Genomic DNA, 20,337 nt, shown 5'->3' with positions numbered 1-20,337 from the left:
CCTTTGCTGTTCTGCCATCCGTTTTCTTCTGTGTGGTCATGTGTGTTACACTGGATGCAGAGAGTTGGGCAGGAAGAGATGAAGCAGACTCCATGAAGGCAGCAGGGGCTTCGTTATCACCATGTGGTTGTGTGGGAGCCCTCAGCCGCTGCTCTTGCTGATGGGCTGTGCCACAGCACCCTGGCTGGCAAAGGTGAGGATGCTGGCTCTGAGATGTGACATTTACAGTAAGGCAAAGCAGTGGTCTTAGGCCAGAGTGTGGCTTAACTGCAGCAACAGGAGTGGCTGCAGTAATTTTGCTCTAAAATTCTCTCATTTAATGAATTTCAAATTTAAAAGAAAAAAAGCTTAGTGTTATTGCTGTGCAGATTGCTAGGCTGTCAGTGGTTTGTGACATTTTGCAGTGCTGCTGCTGTCTTAGAAAGGAGGGTTTTCTGGTTGCTTTTGCCATTCTTGGCTCTCCTGGGAGGCTTTTCCTCATAGCAGCCTAAAAAACTCTTGCTGTGAATAAAGCCAAAGTTTTGTACTTGCCTGCATAGAAAAAAGACAGCAAGAGAGAAAAATTATTCCCATCCTCTCTACAGCAACCTTCTATTAAAGTGAAGGCTGTTAGCATGTCACTGCTTTCCCAGTCCCTGTTTTTGGCTAAACAAAATTGGTTCTCATAATGCCTCCTTGTAGGCCATTCCTTCAACTCCTGATGGCCGTTGCTGCTCCAGCGTGGGATTTTCTATCCCATTTGTCTGTGTTTAACTTCAGGTGCCTCACCCGTACATCAGTGTTACGGTTAGCTCTCTTCTATCACAGAGACTTGTGTTTATGCTTTCTAAGCTGGTGCTTGCATTTATCAGGATGGCATTGGTGACGGGTGATTTTACGGCAGCTCTACCAGCAGTGCTGCTGCTGAGCCAGTAATTACACCTCTGTTTTTGCCTTGCCCACATGTTGGCCATGCTGCTTGACTGCTGAATTTGCTCGTACTGTTTTCAGATTGCTTCTCCAGTTTTGAAAGGCAATTTTGAATGCTACTCATGTCCTTAAAAGAGATTATGATCTCTCCTGTTTGATGTTTTCTTGATAACAAAATGGGAATAAATATTTAATACTCTAAGTGAGGAGGGCTGGGTCTTTTAGTTATCCTGTTGTGGCATGAAGATTGTTTCTTTGTAATTTATGCACTACATTGTACAGGTACATACATTTCAAGGACTCTGATCTTATTTGGTATTTTTTTTAGTTTCAAATAATGGCTGCTATTTCTGAAGGTAGCTGCGCAAATCATTGTAGAGCCAATGAAACTGTCAGGGCCAAGCAGAACTGACAGAGCTTGCGAGCTTGGAGCAGGGATCTCGCTGAGTTCTTTGGCCTGGGGAGCTGGATGTGGACACGGATAGGCTGTGGGTGTCACAGCTTGCTATGGCACATAGCTGATGGGCAGTGTAAGCACAGTGCTTGTCCTGGTCATCACTTTGTTACATAAAGCCCTACAAATAGAGCTGAAGGGGAAAGGACTTACGTAGTGCTTCTGCAGTATTGATTATCTTTGTCCCGAAGTGTTACTTTATGCTTTAGTAATAGCAGTGGCAAGCAGCTCACAGCATGCAGTGCTTCCTAAAATAAGCTAAGTTAGCAGTGTAAGTTTTCTGTTAACTTACATTAGAGCGAACTAAAGTTGTTCTCTTAAAATACCTGTGGAATTGTGGAACTGTATCCTGAGATGGTAGCAGTACATTCCTAGCCATGGGCTACTGGGAAGAAGGAGGGGATCCATTTTAGCTCCTGCCAAAAAGACACTTTTATTGTTTTTTTTCTTTCAGGACACCGTGTTAGACAACATGGCTGAAGAAGGAAGCATGCACGCAGCGCGGGATGCTCCCGTGGAGGCCAGCATGCTGCCGGAGGGGACCGTGTGCTGCCCCTGGGCTGACAGCATGACTGCACAAATCAACAGGTTGTCTGGGGAGATGATGGCTCTCCGCAGCCGGCTGCACAAGCTGGTAGCACACCGAAGGTCTGCCTGGTGTCGGAAGGTGAGAGTTGGGGTGGCTGTCGGATGGGTAGCAACTTCTCAGATCCTTTATTTTTCAGTTCTCTTGCTACATCCCGTTCTAGGGCAGCCTCCCTCTTGGTGCTCTGTGTCAACCTGCAGACAACCTGCTCGTCTGTTTATGCCCACAGCATGCCAGGTGCTCTTTCAAACACAAAGTAAGCATCTGTCCCATAGAGACAGTGCGCTGAAAACAAAGTAAGTGTTCTTGCATTTGGAAGGGAAGGCATCAAAGGATAGGGGTTACAGAGAAGTGAATGGGAAGAGGAGGAAGTTGTGGCAGCCCCTGGAGGGAACAGAGGCAGCAGGCTGAAAGCATCTGTAATGGTTGCAGCAAGAAAAATAAAAGTTGGGTATTCACAGGGAAAGGAGGATGGGAGAAGCCAGAACTTGTCTTCTTTCACTGAGTTAGTCTTTGAAATGCCTGATGGGGGAAGGAAATAAGAAGGGTTTGAAATCTGTGAAATGAGAGAACGGAGTGCAAGTTTTGGTGCAAGAACAGGCTGGCTGTGGGAGGTTGGCTGAGGAGGAAGGCAGGTGATAGGAAGGAAATGTACATGGTGTTCACTGGCATAGAGACGGGGAGGCACAGGGAAGCACCCAGAGGGGCACTGGAGCATAAATAAAAGAGCCATTAATGTAGATGTAGGAGATAAATCTGTATATTAGCATGCTGACACAAGGAGAAGATCCGATGATGATGCAGGCATAAAAGCTAGCATTTTTTTACAGTCATGAAGGGGAAGGAACGATACCAGAGAATCTATGAAACCAGTTGATGGAAAAGAAGTGAAAGGAACAGTTGGGTCAGGTAGAACAGTAACAAAACTCTCCATGTCACTGTTTTGTATCCACATTAACTCAGAATTGTTAATTTGTCTTTTTTTTAAGGTTGAAGCATGGGTAGTTGGGATTATAGATCAGCTGACAGAACGAAAAGTAGCAGATACTTGCTCAAGAGTTCAAAAGAATCTAGCATGGGAAAAAATGTGTGGAGAAGAGCTGATCGCTCTCTTCCACTGCAAGGATAAGGAGCTAGTTGGGCTTGGATGGATAGGGGCAGGCAGGAGGAGCTGCTGCTTCATTCCAAGTGTGCAATCCTTCCCATGGGTCATTGGGGATATGAGCAGTGTACGTGAGTTCAGAATCTGTTAGATACATTATTTGAAGAAGAAATCCACCAACAGCTATCCAGTACACAAATGCAAATTACAACCTTGGCAAGTTGAGGGATAAAAATCATTGCAGGCTCAGAGAATATTCTGAAGTATCTCCAATATATTTGCTTTGATCTTGCAGTTTTCTCCGGGCACTTGCTGTCAGTCACAGTCAGATGGGGTGCTGGACAGGCAGCCTCTTGTGTGGTCTGATTTAGAATGTTGCAGGACAACTCAGACTTTGAATTTAAGAAGTAAACTTTCCACTGTGTGATTTCCAATAAGCTCTGGCTCCTTTTTATGTATAACATTATATATGCCTGTTAAATATGATGTAGTAATCACACTAACTTCTTATGCTTTAATTTGGAGGTGAAGTCCAATAATGTTAACTGATGAATTCTGCACAGTACATTGAAATAGATGCACTGATTGGTTTTGAATGATGGTTGGTCAAGTTCCACTGTTTCTGAAATTCACAGAATGTCATTTGAGTGCATAACTGTGGGAAACAAATGGAGTGCGTCTTGGTTGTTAAAAGGATAGTTTATCGCAAGTGCTTCCTCTTCTGGATCCCCCGGAACAGAATTGTTTCGTAATGCTGCTACGTGACAGCATTTTGGAAAGCCTGGAGGTCAGATGACTCTCCATTAATCCTCTTTAAATCAACCCTTCTTCCTGTCAGTGAAGCTGACTACGTGATGCTTTTTGCCTGCAGTCTGCCTTCTTTCCCCCAGCCGAGATGCTTGCTGAGTGCAGGCTGCTCTATCAGTTGTGCCCCCTTCAGTCTCTTCCCTGGAGAAATAAGCTTATCACATCTTTCTTTCTATATTCTTTTTTTAGTCAAACAAAGAGACGTTACAGCGGTAGCTAAAGTGGTCATTATCTCTAACTTTGTATCTTGTGGTAGTGAGGCATCTGGAAATTATCTTGGCTCTCACAAACGTGCCCATATGAGGGACAGTACGGTTTATTATAGCTGCTGTGCCCACTGTGTTGTACTTCATGAGAACTGTGATAATCCACCAAGCAATTATGTTGGTTGTTAGCAATGCGCCTGGTGTCTGTGCCAGGCAATTGAGTAGGAACTATTCTGAAGAGCAGAACTGAGGACGTGTGATTAGATGTGATATTCTGGGGAAGAGACAGCATAGGTTTTAAAGAGAGGAATCACAAACCTAAATTCTGCTGGAGCTCTTGGAATGACCACTGAGCTGGGCAAGGGAGGGGCTGGGTTGGCGTCACCCACTTGCATTTACAAATGGCATTTGATAAAGTTCCTGAAAGGATTCTCAACCAAAAAAAACCTGCCCATGTGAATGTGTTTCCTCTGACCCTTGAGCAAACAGCAGGAAGCAGAGAGCAGGCATCTGCCATCAGTTTGCAGAGGCAGTACCAGTGGAGCCTCACAAGCCCGTGCTGCTATGTGTGATCTGAGGAAGGAGGTGAAGAGCAAGAGGCCCAAGTGAAAGGAGACTCGATCACTGGGAGCACACATGAAGGACAGCAGGAAAAGATCATAGAGGGCCCTCTTAGAATGATAGAATGGCTTAGGTTGGAGGGGACCTTAAAGATCATCCACTTCCAAGCCCCCTGCCATGAGCAGGGTTGCCAACCAACAGATCAAACTGCCCAGGATCCCATCCAACCTGCCCTTGAACACCTCCAGAGATGGGGCATCCGCACCTCTCTGTGCAGCCTGTGCCGGTGTCTCACCACCTTCTGAGCAAAAATTTCTGCCTAACATCTAACCTGAATCTTTTTGTTAAATCTTTTGATTTCAAGCCATTCCCCTGCGTCCTATCACTGTCAGACTGTAAAAAGTCAATCCCCTCCTGCTTCTAAGTTCCCTTCAAGTACTGGAAGGCCGCAGTGAGGTCTCCAGTACCTTTTGTGGTACTGAGAAGTGAAGTAGCAAAATGTCAGATAAAATGGGATGGGAGATAAATCTGATAAAAATGCGTTTGAAGGAAAATCATAATTTTATGTCTGTTTTTGTGATCTGGCCATCATGTCGTGTGAATGAGCTCTTGGGGTTATAGCAGAAGTTCTGTGAAAATGTCAATGGTCAAAAATAGCAAATTAAATCCCAAGAATTGTAAGCAAAGCAGAAGAAAGTGAAATTTAAAATATTTCTATCAGTTTCTGGTACACTGTGTGCAGTTCTGGTTGTTGTCTGAGCTAAAAGAAAGACGTGATCGAGCTGGAAGGGCATAGAAAGGGGAAGTGATGATGACCCAAGCTGTGAAAGGCTTTCTGTGCAAGGAACATTCAGCTGGGTTAGGGCTCCTTGCTCTACAAGAGGAGTCAGTGAAGGGGAGTATCATGCTGGAGCAGAAGCAAACAATTGTACTGCTCCTTCATTCTCATGACTGGGCAAGTTCATGAAGGAAAAGATCTGTTGTTAAGCAATAAATATGAAAAATGTTCTCTGGTCAAGGAAGCCCTTCAGCTAAAAACTGTTGAAGTTTAGAAAGTTGTGTCGTACAGGGAAGTATGGCTATGAATTTGTCTAGTCCTGAACTTCTCTTGCTACTCACTGCTGAACTCTGTTGCAGACAGGCTGCTGGGTTAGGTGGACTTTGAGGGGTCTCTAATGTAAAGAGGGAAAGACTAAAGTGAGAAAGGAATTTTCAAATGCAAAGAAGTTTCTGTGGAGGGAAGAGATTTTTTTTTTCCTATGCTTTCCATGAATGGCACAAAAACATGCTTAAATTACAATACAGAGTTCTCATTGCATATTAAAGACAGAATTTCCTCGGACCCTCTACAAAGCAGATTATGCAAATATCTGTCAGGGATGGCTGAAGAGGAACTGGGCCTGCTGTAGGACTGTGGAAACCTGAATCTGTGATTGATTGATGGATTTAGGACAAGGTAGAGGTATTTCAGGTGTGTTAATGTCAGTGCTCTGCCACAGCACCTGGTTTGCAGCACTAAACACAGCTGCTTGTTATTCAGGATGTGGTGTCAAGGCAATGTATCTGTTTTTTACAAGATTAGTAATTTGTATAGTGTGATTCTGGTAGTGAAAACTATCAATCTTTAATCTTTTAAAATTAAGTAAGTTATTTTCCTCAGGAAAACATTTTCTTTTGTTTATCTCTGCCTGCCCCCAGCTCTTTTTTTTTTTTCTGGTTTTGTGCTTGGAACGACCCTGAAACCATTTCCCTTTCAAGGACATTGAGTGAAGATAACTGAATGTTGCTATGGGATTTGGGTGATTCGTGAAACCCTGATTAATATGACATTTTAACTGATACCCATCTGCAGGCAGAATTGTGTTTGGTATCTTGGAGGAGAAGAGGCATAAGGCATACCTGTATTGGCAGAGGTGTGATCTGAATATGTGGTTTTCTTATAGTTAGCTCTGCTCTTTTCCTTTTAGCCTTATTCTTTTCTATTCAGCCCTAGGTAAATAATCAGTTCTTCTTGGATGACATTTTGGTGGTTAAGCTTTGGAAATGTTTCTCTGCTTGAAGAAAAATGTAACTGAAAAAGAAGTCGTCTCCAAATTTGAAAACAGTTCTTGTTTGTTTGTTTGTTCCTTTATAAATATTTATTCTCTACTCCTCAGTTTAAGGGAGACCTTGATTTCATGTTAAACATTCTGTATCCAGGAGCTGAAGCATAGGGCACGTGACTCTAAATGAGGATCTCCTCAGTTTTAATCACATAAATGCTCACCAGCTACTGAGTTTCTGATGGAGCTTGTGATATTGTAACATGGGATCTTGGTGTTCGCTAGGGTTTAAAAACAAGCGAGGCTCCTTTCAGGTGATGGTGTGATGGAGCTTGCTCATGTGTGCATCTCTGAAGCATGGCTGAGAGAGAGTCAGAGCCATTCAGCTGAGCTTGAATGTACCTCCTCCATGTTTGAGCCATGTCCAGAAGTTCCAGCTGTGCCTGAGCACAGAGTACTGGGAGCTAACAGGAGGAGCTGTGGTCCTGCTGCCAGTGCACGGTGACGCCTGTCCTGTGTGAAAACCGAGGCATGGGCAGTGCCTGTGCATGGGTGGGGGAAGTAGAAATAATATTTCCCCCCTTGCACGGCTGGTGGGGCCCATTGGGGTGTGTGCTGGCCCAGCGTGTGCCCAGTGTGTTCCCCAATGCAGGGCTGTGTTGCTGCAACCTGAAGCCCAGGCTTTGTGGCAAAGCAGCAGCTGAGCTCTTGGTGGAAAGCTCTCTGAAGCTTTGTTGAGAGCTCTTTTTCTTTTTGAAAGCAAATTGTTCCCGTTTCATCTTGTCTATTTTTGCTGTTTATTCTCATTCTCCAGGCTTTCTGCTAATATGAAGATATCAGTGCAGCGAGTGGTTAATAATTACCCAGGCTGTGGGGATGCAGGAAGCGGAGGAGTGCTGGGGATGGTTCGGAGCAGTCAGCATATTCCCTGCCCCGGTCCCAGAGTGTTGTTGTGTTCCACTTTGAAAACCTCCATCTGGAGCATCGAGCAGCTGTCAGTGGAGCTTTTCATGCAAAAAGGAATTGAAGAACTAGCAGGGCCGTGAGAGCAGCTTTTGGAAGTGTATGGTTGGCTGGGCCCAGATGCCTGCGTAGGGGAGGAAACCCGGAGAGATCAACAGAAACATCCATCAAAGGGAGCAGTGGAGGACATGGACGGGAGGGTGGCAAGGAGGGACAGGGCTAATGGCTTTTATGTGTAGTTTGTATTTCGTTAAATGTAGGATTACGTTTGCTGCTGATGGAGCTGCCAAGGTATTAGCAGATTTAGGTTATTAGAAAGCATAGACCTGCTGTAAGCAGTAGGGAGTAAGGTGTTTAAGGGATGGAACTCTTTCCCTATGAGGACAGTCTGAGAGAGCTGGGGGTGTTCAGCATGAAGAGGAGAAGGCTCTGGGGAGACTTGAGAGCGGCCTGTCGGGATCTGAAGGGAAGGGTTATAAGAGGGAAGGGGACAGACTCCTCAGCAGGATCTGTGAAACAGGACAAGAGAAATGGTTTCAAACTAAAGGAGAGGAGATTTAGATTGGGTGTAAGGAAGAAGGTTTTTACAATAAAGGCAGTGAGGTGCTGACACAGGTTGCCCACAGAGGTGGTGGGCATCCCATCCCTGGAGACATTGAAGGTCAGGCCGGACGGGGCTCTGAGCACCTGATCGATCGCAGAGGAGTTGGACCGGGTGTCTTTTAGGGGTCCCTTCCAACTCAAATGATTCTATGATTCTATGTTCATGTGTGTGTTCTCTTTGCTTATGTGTTTTGTTGTGTTGCTGTATTTGTCAGGTTTTTATCAGTTTTCCTAACAGAAGAAGCTGCTTTCTTTCGGTAAGCACCCATGGAGACTGTGGTGAGACCCAGGTGACAGTTCCAGGAGGCAGTGAGCTCTGCCCTGTGCTGGAGGGAGGAAAGAAGCCATCTCTGTGCATCTCTGTTCTCCACAGCAGGATCTGATGTTTGCATTAGACCCAAAGCCTTTAGTTAGCCTGGCTCAAGTCTGGCACATAAAAGCATGGGGAAAGTTCCTGCATGTGAGCAGAGCTGGGAGGTTTATGAAATAATCTAGTTCACTTCTGAGAACTTCAGCCCGTTGCTCAGACTTGAATAGTCAATGCTAAGCTTGCAGCATGCAAACAGACGAAGAAGATAAGTATTTATTCTTTGTTTGCAGATGTAACTTGCTGTGCAGATTGCTGAGTGTGTGCTGAACCGTGTGAGAAAGACTCTGTACCAGATGCTAAATCAGCAAACTGATTTCAAACACACAAAAACTGGAACTGAAAATAAATTGTCCCACCTGACATTTTTCATGGGGCTTATATATTCTAAAGGACTCCAGCTCCTTAGGGAAGACAGAAACGTTAAAAAACAGAGTTCTGTCTCCAGTTTTGTGTGCAGAACTCTGGGGTTTGACGTGTGGGAGGAATTTTTTCTTGTTTCCCAAAAGATGCGATTTTCCCTTCCTTTGCCAAAAATGCAGGGTGTTTGCTCAGGTGACAGGATCAGTTAAGGCATAATCGATAACCAGTGTTAATATTTTACTCGTGTTATTTACCGAGATGTTGGATACCGACCAAGGCAGTGAAACATGCAGTAAATGCAGCTGAAGAATTATACTCCAATAAATTTTAGATGAGCTTTATTTAACAGTAAACTGTAAAAAAACACATTCCAACGAGAGAACGTGTTTTGTAGCCTCTGTAAATGTTTTAGTGCATTTTTTAAGAAATAAGTGTAGCACTTATGTTTGCACACTTAAAAGCACATCAAACATGGACAGAAATTGGGAATGCCTGTAGGGTTCAGATGCACAATGTCTGTGAGATGGTGGCTCCCAGCACTGCCTTTTTCTATTGAATATGAAAAGCTGTGGGGCTGCTGGGTAGGGATTTGGGGTCCCTGTGGCCACTGAGCTGCTGGGTTTCTGGAGCACAGTGCATGGTGAGCTGTGGTGATGCATCCTCTTGCCAGGGCAGCATCTTGGGGGCGTTCCTGCCTGATGGAGACTGTCTTAAACACTGCAGCCAGTGGCTGTATTTTAGAGCAGCTTTACCTGGAACACTCTTAATGTGTTTTACTGAGCTTTTCTGAGTGGGTTTTTGGGACAGTAACTTCCAGAAGGTATCTGGATTGCTTTTTACAGCTCAGGGCAGACCGTCAGGATGAGTTCTTCCTCCACCAGCAGAAGTTGTAAGTAGCATATTCCACAGTACTGCTTGGTTTTCGGATGAGTTGATAGGAGCTCGGTGCTTTTGGGAACAGGGCTGTTTGTACTGATGCTTAACTGTGAGTTTCTTTTTTTTCTTAAAACCTTGGCCTCATCCTCCCAGCTGTCTGCCCTGAAATCAAGGGTACTTGATCATAAGAGAAGCAAATATCTAACTCATTTCTTTGTCTTTCCCTTGTGCTTGTAGAAGAGCTGACATAAAAGTAAATCTGTAATTTAATATTGTCAGATCTCTTCTTCCTAGACAGAAATGCATCTAAATAAGGCTTCAGTGCACTTCTGAGTTTGGAACTCACTACTTTCAACTGCTTGTCTCATCAGCTCTCTCCAAGCCGTGAGAGCTGTCAGACTTTTCCCTTTGCAGGCTGTAGCTGCAGGGCTCAGCCTGTGACTCCTGCCAGCATCACGATGGCCATTCAGGCAGCTTCGTGCCCACTGCAGCCACTGCTCACCAGCAAAGCTGTGAGAGAAACCCCTTCAGCTGAATGAGTTTTTGGAGTAATGGCTTTCAAAAGCTTTTTCACTCAAACTCTGCAAATGTTTTACGCTGACAAACCTCCACCCAAGGGTGAGCGCTCCTTTGCCTCATGCCACTGTTGTGTTGGGTTGCTGCAGTGAGCTTTGCTCCTCCAGAAGCATGAGTGCAAGCAGTGCTGTATGTCCTGGCACGGCTTCTTTCATGCTGAACAGAGTGGTACAGCTCTGCTTGTGTAACAGTGGAGCCCTCCAAGCCCAGCAAGTCACCTACATCTGAGAAGGTATCTCCTATCAGCAGTGTTTGCTGCCTGAGATAAAAATTGGGAAGAACAAATTGAAAAATAAGTGAGCAATTTATTACATGAAGCAATACTTGTCTGCTGCCTTCTGTAATTTGTCGCTGTCAGTCTTTTTCAAGAAGCTCCGCAGCCTTTTTGCAAGTGTCTAAATTACTTAAACTGACGTACTGTGGTTTTCATTTAATACTTTTTCAGTTTGTGCATGTTACTATATAAATTTCTGTGATCTTTTAATTGAATTCAAAGATTTAAAAAGTGTAAAGATAAAACTAATTAGAAAGAAATAAAAGGCTAGTCTGCTAGATGGGATTTTTCTGGTTATTGTAAGTACTAATGACTTAGAATTTGGAGACAGAAATTATTCCCCTTGCACACTGAGAACTGTGTGCCATCTGGGATTTTTGCGAGTCTAAACTTCATCTCCCTCTGTCACTGATAGAGAACCTGCAAGTTGGTGCTCCTGGCTGGAGCTATCCCACCTTTGCAGCGTAGTGGGACCATACTGGGGGGGTTGCCTACCTTACAAGAGGCAGGTGAAGGGGTTTAAATAGTCCAGTTAATGTTTGGGGATTTGTTCCTGCCTGGTTGTGCCATCAGAGTTGCTTCAAATACCACATTTCATTTTTGATTCCTATCTGTTTTCCTCTTTTTGAGTTCAGTACTCCTCTGAAGTTAAACACTGGCAAAGCAAAGTGCTCGTACTAAAACCCGAGGAGCAGATAGTTCATAAAATATCCAGACAACAGGAAACGTTCTCCTAGTGAGAAGCTTTCAGCCCCGCTCCCTTCCTGCTGCCCTCAGGTATGTCCTTTAACAATCCCACCCCACTGCTGCCCCCGCAGCCCTTGGGCACACCGCTCAGCAGCCTCACAGTTTGGTTGCTTTGGGGCCTAAGAGGATTAATTTCCCTCTTGCTTTTTCCTGTGCAATAGATATTCACAGGCTCAGCAAACAGGCACTGCGCTTATCACTTATGTGCTTTTGTGTTTCACGCTGATATTTGCAGGTTTACTTTGCATTTTCTTGTAAAGAGCCTAGAAAATCTTACTGGCGTTCCTTTCCTGGTCTCTGAGGCCTGTGTCCTTTTCTGTTATCAGAAGCTTGTCTGATTTTTCTGACTCCTATCAATGTGGTATTTTGATACGTGATGCCAAATACAGACTGACTTGATTCTTTTTATTAAAAAAAAAAGTCAACAGAAACGTGGTATGCGTTCATGCAAGGTCAGGGTCTGGTTACTCCTCTGTATGAAATTACGCTGTAGGAAACTCTTAACTTTTTGTTGCTTTGCTTCCTCACCATCGTAATGCTTTCTATCAGAGAACAGCATGGATGCTGTCCTGAAGTCTTATGAAGTGCTTTGCGCTGTTGAGTGTATAGTGGGGGAAAGCAAGCAAGCAGCAGCGGTGCCTGGCCAGACTCTTGTAGCTGTTCTCGCTGAGTGCAGCTATGTGCATTTGTGATACTAAACTTGTATTTTTAGTTTCTCCCCGGAGGACTCCTCCCCCAGCTAAAAGCTGGCCTTCTATTGCTAGATGAAGTAGGTGCTTTGCCGCTGTGGCTTCCCTGTCAATTTGTTTTGCACTGACAATAGGTGTGCCTGGGAGCTAGCATTTGAATAGCGAATGTCTTGCTTAAAATGCATAAGATGGAGATGTATACATTCCTCTCTAATTGCAGGAAATTGCAAATCCGGGCAAAATTTGGAATGCAGCTGCTTGTATAATTACATCTGTCAGTTGCTGTAGCTCAGCTATACAACCCTTCTAAAATGCCTCCATAGTTTGTGGTACAAATAATGCACGCATTACTATTACTTTGATATCACCCCTTTTGGTTATTCTCCATCAGTTCCAGAGGCCTAAGCTGTTTCTTCTTGGTGAACTCATAATGAATGTGAGAAATCAGTAATTATATTAAGGTGAAATGTTGCTGCTAGCTATTTGTTAAGCCAAAGCTTTGAGCTTTTAGTAAGAAATACGTACGTGTGTACCTCAAGCCAGTCGGATTTGCTTACAGTTTCAGGTATGGGATATGCGCAAATGAATGGTTTTTCTGGCTTGTGAAAGAGGAGGCAATGGGCTCACTGGAAAGGTGTTAGATTATTGGTAGCTAAGTGGTACTGTCTGCTACTGGTCATAATAACGCATAGATAATAACGCATAGATGAGTGTTTTGGGATTAATGAAATGGGTTGGCCCCACTTACACCACCATCACAATTGCAAATGGATCAAAAAACTGGATAGGATTACGGGAGAGGTAATAAAGGAATTATTGTGTACCTCTTCTGGAGAGGTTAGAGAAGTGGAATTGAACCAAGGCAAAGTTGCTGCTGGATGATGTTCCGTAAGTTCCTAGGCAGAAGTGGAGTTCTGAAGGCACAAGACTTATTTTAGGTGAGAAATGGCGTAACAAGACCCAGTGGTTGAGGCAGAACTTAGCAAAAAGATGCACGTTTTAAGCCATAAGTGTATTTTACTGCTGAAATAACGTAGTGATAGAGAAGGGTTTTGATCAAGTGGAGCTTGTGTTTAAGGAAGAAAAAAAGTGTGTTTCTAAAGGAGACTCCATAGCTTAGCAAATGTAGCAGAACACGGCCGAAATTACTGGGTGAGATACTGTAGCCTGTGCTATGCAGAAGGTTAGGCTACTTCAGCACTTCATTTTAACTTTAAATCTGTAAATGCATGTGTGCCTTGCTATTAAATGGGCTATTTCAGAAGAACATCATGTCTCTGTGTGTACAATCAAGGATCACACAAGAAGAAGGGAACCTCATTTAGGCAGGGCAGTGTGGGAAGTGTTCGGCTGTTAAAATAGAAAATGATGGTTTCCAGAGCTTTTAACTGGTTATTCTTCAGGTCGTAGAAATTGCTGCAGAAAATTAAAAACCTTGAAAGCTTGTAACAAAGAGGCTTGATTCAGTGAGACAAGTTTTATAGAGCTGCAGTGCTAACTCTATAACTTCCTTAGAGGTTTGAAATTACATTTGGGCGAGTTGCTCTAAGATATGAATTGGAAATTAGAATGAGGTGGTTTTTTTATAGTAAAACACCTGCTTTACTCAGTGCTGTAGTGTTTCCAGAATAGCTGATCACAGACTGCTGTTGCTGTATTCTTGTTTTTCTATATAAGCAGCAAGTGCCTGTATTGAACGTCGGGGTCTGATTTTTTGGTAAGGTGCTGTTCAGCAAATGTTTGAACTTTGTAGGGTGTGCAGAGCTGTGTCCCCCTCCAGTCCTATAATTTTTCCCAGACAAAGTAGGAGCTGCAGGACTGGAGTCTCTGTTACTTAGTGCGTTCACAGCATGCCTTGGAATTGTGCCCTTTTCTCCTTCTCTGAGGCCGACTGTTCCCTGCCTACCGCTATGGAATCATACACTTAAGTGTGGTTGTTCACAAAATACTGACGTTTTTATTAGAAGAAACTGATCCACTAGCCAAACCGTTATTTGCTTGTTGTGAGACACAGAATGAACGGTTCTGCAAGTCGGCTGCTCTTGGGTGCCTTTAGAGGACTGGATGAGCTGATGAAAGCGGTCAGGTGATTATGTCCCTGATAGCAAAGGCAGTATGGCTTGGTCACTTGGATATTGCGTCCATTCTCATCTCCTAATTTCCTTTTGCTCCCCATCCCAAAGACAAGGTTTGAGGTTTTGCTCCGTTTGTTCCTGTGGCTCTGAGCACAAGGGGCTTCCTTCAGGCACGTGACTGAGTGGGGCAGAGTGTTCCTTTGCTTTGTGAGGCTGCTTTCAGGTTGCCACGTGAGGTTTTGCCAAGCTGAAATACTGGCATCCAGCATTTGGAAGATTGCCACTTCAGTTAGGTCATGACTGGAAAGGACTTAAATGATGCGGTGTGCTTATCTAGAGGTTTTACAAGATCTCTGTGGGATGCTGTGCATTTTGGCAAAGTTCTCTCCAAGGGCGTTCATGTCCAGCTTGCTGCTTAGCAGAAAAAGAACAATTTTTGCATCATTTTTATTGCACTTCTCATTAGCGAGCTGTTAAAACTCCATGAGGCGGAGCGGCCTCTCGGGGATGTTTGAGCCTCATCGAATGAGACACAAGCTCTGGGAAGCTCATTACCAGCAAGGTGCAGGCAAACGGGACGGAGCTGGGGAAACCGCAGCAACAAGGAAGGGCTGAGTTTCGAGCAGCGATGAGATAAATGGATTGCGCATCCTCTGCAGCTGATGAAAGCAGACCTCCCACAAGGTGGGACGTGGTCTTGGGAGTGTGAAACATGGCAGGCTTTGTTGACCCTGAGGCATGCAGAGGGACAGCACGTTTCTGTGGGTTCTTACAGTGCGTGTGACTGCTCTGTTGGGCTTGCAGGCGCGCTGAAGTGTTGTGAGCTGCTAACCGGATTAGTGCTCGCTCCAGAGCAGGGGATGTGTCAGTTGGAAGATGCTGGTTTCTTATCAGCTGATTCCCTCTAGTTCAGTGTGGTCGTTCTCAAAATGCACCGGGCCCCTTTGGCATGAGGTTGGTTCTGTAGAAGTGGGAATGCTGATGGTTAGGTTGTATTTATTCGAAGCGGGTGCACAGCAGTTGTCAGACAGCGCTATGTGCCCAACTGGGAATTCAAGTTCCAGCTTGGTAGATTGAGACCGAAAGGCAGAGCTGTGGGATCGGAAGGGGCAGGCACGAAATGCTGAGGCTCCTAATCCTTTACAATGTGTTTGTTTAATATAAAGTGGTCTGCCGAGATTGTTTTGCCGTGTGGAATAATCATTATGTGCTGACTAATGGGAGACAGCAAGCTGTTAAAAAGCATCAATTAACCATACAGGAGGGATGTTAGTGAGTATTTCCACATGTCTTCAGGATGTGAAGAGTAAAGAACATTACTGGAAGGCAACCCCAAGAGATTTTTAGCTATTCAAATCTACAGAGAGCAACTAGAGTGTTTGTGAAGGCGTATGGGGTTACAGAATTTGCCTTTACCAGGAAGAACAATGCAGAGAATAAACTGAACTGGCTCTCCAACTCCAGGTTGCCCTGTTATGACGGGAGCAGCGCTTTGCTAAACTTGTTCTCTTATTTCATATTCATTAGTTTGAAATTTTCTCTTACTAAATTCGTCTAACGTTGTTCCAGGAAATGTTGGTCCTCTTCACAGAAGGCAGCACGTGCAGTGCCTTGCTGATACTGTGTTTCCCCGGCTGCTGTTCTTGTCCTTACTGCTGCTCTTGCTTCAGCACAGCAATTCCTACCTCAGCTGTTTCTGCGACGTTAAAACTCTATGCACTTAATGCTGAAAGGATCACGCTCTTCCATCTTGTGTCTTGCTCTAAGGGTAATAAAAATCTCCACTTTTGGCTGGTATGAAAACCTACGTTTCATTAGGAATACCTCATACAGCCCTGGCAGTGTTCTGCCTGAGTTTAATGCAAAAAATAAATAACATTTTGTGGGCTCTGTTTGCTTAGTAATTTTGTTCTGTGTAAGTAACTGGAGATCTTCCCCACCCTGCATTCCAGTGTTAAACCCACTCTGTGCAAACTTCACTTTCCATTTGTTCACTGTCAGTGGGGAGCGCAGATAACATGGAATTTGTTTTTTTCTGTTTTGTTTCTTCTAAATTGTTGTTAGAGAACTGAACCACAGATGCTCTTGACGCCAACAGCGAGAGGTGCCCTGGGATTCCGTGGGGATTATGATAAAGAGGGACCCTTGGCTCTTGGGCAAGGGCAAAGATAGACTTCTCTCTGCTTCAACTCTCTATTCAAATGCTTTAATCAGCAGAGGTCTCCTCTAACAGATGGTTCTGCATCGATAAAGCCTTTAACAAGTGAGGAAAAATTCAGAGCAACTTACTCCTTTTCTGACTTGATTGATTTTCTTGATCTTTGTTGAGAGTGGGGAGGGATAATGCATCAGAAGACTCTGGAGAGGATTAATTACTTGGCCGCAAAACACATGAAGATATTGTGATAAAAGACTTGGAATGAATGAATGAAGCTGGTGTCAGTGGAGAAGTTTAGCTGTGACTGCAGCTCTGACTAATCCCTGGTGTTTCAGAGGGATACAAAATATCCCCCAGCTTACAGAGAACTGGTCAAAGCCCTAACACGTGAGATACTGATATCTGAACGCGGATCTGTGGATTTAAAACCCCGAGGAGGAGTTCAGCTTCACCCCTGGCCAGGGATGGGAGGAGTGGAAGGGGTGTTATTAGCACGGAGCTTGACCTGAGCTGAGCTTTGGCCAAAGGATTCATCCTTGGAGCAGCAATGGAGCATTTCATGGTTCATTATCCTCACAGTAGGCAACAATGTCTTATTCTGAAGCTGAATATCTGGTTCGTGTTTTCATCCATTTGATCTTCTTATGCCTTTGTCAGCAAAGTCTGGTCTCTCACCTCTATCTTTTTGACTTTTAGGATCTAAAACAAGTTATGTCTCTGCATGAGTGGAATAGCTGGAGCTCTTGAAGTCTCACATTTTAAGGCTTGTTTTCTGGGCTATGAGTCATTGGGTGACCTGCCTTTGAATCCTGCACTTTTTCCTTTTTGTTTGAAATTTTGCTGTTTTTCGGCTGAGCTGATTTGGCAGCTGGCTGCCGTAGCAGAAAGCTGTGAGGCCGCCTTGCCCATTGCTGCCAGGTGCGTGGGCCTGCCTGTGGCCCCAGCCCTGGTGCTCTCCACACAACCCAGGTCCTGTTTGGGCTTGGTAATGCAGCAGAGTGCTTTCTGCTAGGCGTTAGAAGTTGATTAGACTGATGGAGAGGGCTGATAGAGAGCTGTGAGAAGGCAAAACAGTGGAAACGTGGGGCAGGGAGGGGGCCGGGGTGGTCCCTCTGTGGACCGCCCCATGCCAGGCTGTGCCCTTCCCAGTTCCACCCACAGCTCTCCAGTGATCAGCTTGTGTTGGACTCCACCAACCACCACCTAGAGGCTGTGTACAACATAATGTGCCATTAGCCCAAGAACCATTTCCCTGAAGGCCTCAGTAGGGAACCTCTTCTTATGAATGTTTCCCCACTGACAACTACATTTTGAGATGAGTCACTGAATTCGTGTTTAATCCACTTGTGAAATTGGCAAGGCAATTACCATCTTGCAAGTTCTTCGCATCAAATTGTTAGTGAACATTAAATAAAATGCTTTGGAGAAATCTCAGTATATACAATTGCTTTTATCCAGACTATTCTGTCACAAGAAAAGCTTTGCTTTATTGGGCCTATCTTCAGTGTGCTGCCCGTAATTCATTTTGTTCTAACCCTATACTTCCTTGTCTCTGCTTCATTATTTTTGTTTTACTACTTGTTACCCGTAATGAGAATGAAGGAATTGCTAGCTTACAGTTGCCATCCCTCCTTTTTCACATTGCCAAGTACAGAAAGCATTTGCAAATGGAATTAGTGCCGTTAGTCACGAAGCAGTTAATCTGTTCTGACAACGAGGTGGCTGATAGCACAGTGGTGATGAAGGTCACTCTCCTGGGTCTCCCTGCGTGTTCTGCTCTGAAGCAGAGCCACCCCCTCTGCGGTGCGAGGGGAGAACACGGAGCCCTCGTGTGTTAGTCATCAGGGCAGGGGATGCTGGGCTGCGAAGCTGCCAAGAAATGACCACAGGCAGCTTTTTGGTCTCTGGTGCTGCTACCTGATAGAAAGCACGTTAGTTTAATTCAGTTTTTGCTGCTGTGCACTTGAGTTTACACTCAATTGGCTCCTGTCTCTTTGGTACATCCCAGTCCAAACATGACATTTTGTGTTGCTTCCTGGCGTGAGGAGTTGTTCACAGAAACCTACCATACTCTTTTTTTTTTTTTTTTTTAATCTCTACAGGTGAAAACAAGAGAGGGAGAACTGCAGAAAGAGGACTTCTCTGCCGTCCTAGGAAAGATACAGGAAGCAGCGGAGCTGAAACTACTAGATCTTTCCAATCATGGTGCTCCAAACAAAAACAAAATGCATGGGTCATACAGGCTGGTGTTTAGAAGCAAACATTCTGCCAGCAAAACAGGCTTTGGTGGATCTGTATCCAAGGAGCCTGTTCCAGCTGTCAGTGCTACAGAGGTGATCAGAGAACTGCGGATGAGAGAGGCCAGCCTACAGAGAGAGCTGAAGCAGCTGCAGGATGAGTGCAAGCAGAGGTTGGATGAAATTGCAGAGAGGTTGGATGGAGTGATTTGTATCTCCCCTTGAAGAGATAAAACTGGACTCAGAAGAACAAAGGAGCAGGCTTATTTGATCAGAACACACTTGTGCAGTTTGTCACGGGGGTGTGCAAGATGAGGAACCAAATGTGAGCTTTGATATTTAAGCCTGGGAATCGTAACTTGTTTCTGCTTTGTGACTTGCACTGGGGCCATAACCTCGGTGGTTCTGCCTGCAGCCTCTTTATTGCTAACCTTGCCAATTAAATTCTGCAGCAGGCCTTAGTGGGAGTGTGCTTAAATCTCCCTTTTATCTTTTAGATGTCTAGTTCTTCTGCCAAGTGCTGGCTCTTTCAGAATGTTCAGCTGCTAGACACAGCTTACTTTGAGGCTGCAGATTGGAGTACTAATTGCATTCAACATTTTCCAGCAAGTGGAAGCGTTCATTAGTCAGAAAAATCCAGGTACTGGAGAACATACAAAGCACCATGGCTCAGAGAGATTGGGAAAGTATGCTATTTTAATGCAGCTGGTTTGCATATTTGTGGCAGCTATAAGGCAGCCACTGTAAAGAGAAACAAATGCCTTATAATAAATAAGGCAGCACGCTGACTTCATTTACTGGTGTGATGCACTTCAAGTAATCAGGTTCTCAAAGAGAACAAACTAGAAACCCATTCACCAAGTTACGAGTCACAGTGAGATAACTTATGGGTCTGCTATAGGAAGTTTCTGTGAGATAGAAGTATGACCCTTGCTTCCATGCACGAGGAGTCTCCGAGCTCTTATCTCTGGAGGCTTCTTTCCCTGGAATATGCAAATGCTTTTCACTTGGCATGCATTTCCTGCCCTTTTCTGCTTTGCTCTCACTAAAGAATGTTTTTATGTTCTAGTTGTACGCTTTCAGGAATAAATAAAAAGAAAAGAAAACAGTTTGATTTTCTTGTGAATTGCTGTGAGCAACCGGCTTTCCTTGGCCTGGCATTCTGTCTGCTGTTCCAGCTCACGGCGCTGATGGCCACTTTTGGCTCCTGCCTCTGCTGAATGTGAGGAGCCTTTAAGGATCTTCCCAGGCACTGGTGTGATTGCTGCTCTGCAGGTGACGATGCACAGGTAAGAGTGGGTGGGCGATGCTCAGATCTCCTGGTTTCTTCAACATCAAGTCAAGTTCAGAGGCTTCCAGACCCTGCACCACCCGTGTTGGTTCTCACGCAGTCTTTGCCAGAGCAAGTGGCAGCACAAACGTTGTTGGAAAGCTGTGTGTGGAGGGCTGGTTTGCCCTGGGCTCACCCAGCTTGGCAAGGTCAGTTTGATATGGACCGGCTTTCAGACAGACTGTCTCTTTCTGAGCATTTCCTGTCTCCTTCAGGTTTGATACGAAGACGTTTTCATGTTGCACTGCATTTAGGTTTAAAACATTGCTCTCCAAGGATTATTTGTTCTCGTGGGATGTACAGCAGTGCAGTGTGGACAAATGCTTTTTAGCTGGGGGAGAGCTCGCATTCAAGTGTCGGTTTTGTTCATGGCTTGCTTAGCAGGAGCAGGAGGTGATCGTCCCCTGTGCAA

The 20,337-nt window shown here is 44.7% G+C and overlaps 1 protein-coding gene across 3 annotated transcripts in view; it reads left to right on the top strand.

Moving 5' to 3' along the window:
* Positions 1-19,704, top strand: part of C7H14orf80 (chromosome 7 C14orf80 homolog) — a 65,490-nt gene extending 45,786 nt beyond the window's left edge. For all 3 annotated transcript variants that reach the window (XM_021404935.1, XM_021404934.1, XM_021404936.1), the window contains 2 exons: positions 1,818-2,030; positions 18,461-19,704. In XM_021404935.1, coding sequence (XP_021260610.1) covers positions 1,818-2,030; positions 18,461-18,820 — 573 coding nt within the window. In that variant the 3' untranslated portion in view covers positions 18,821-19,704. The remainder of the gene's footprint in view (positions 1-1,817; positions 2,031-18,460) is intronic.

Source organism: Numida meleagris, chromosome 7, assembly GCF_002078875.1.
Source record: "Numida meleagris isolate 19003 breed g44 Domestic line chromosome 7, NumMel1.0, whole genome shotgun sequence".
Lineage (NCBI taxonomy): Eukaryota > Metazoa > Chordata > Aves > Galliformes > Numididae > Numida > Numida meleagris.
The sequence above is the reverse complement of the archived record's forward strand: the minus strand, read 5'-3'. Positions and strand labels throughout refer to the sequence as shown.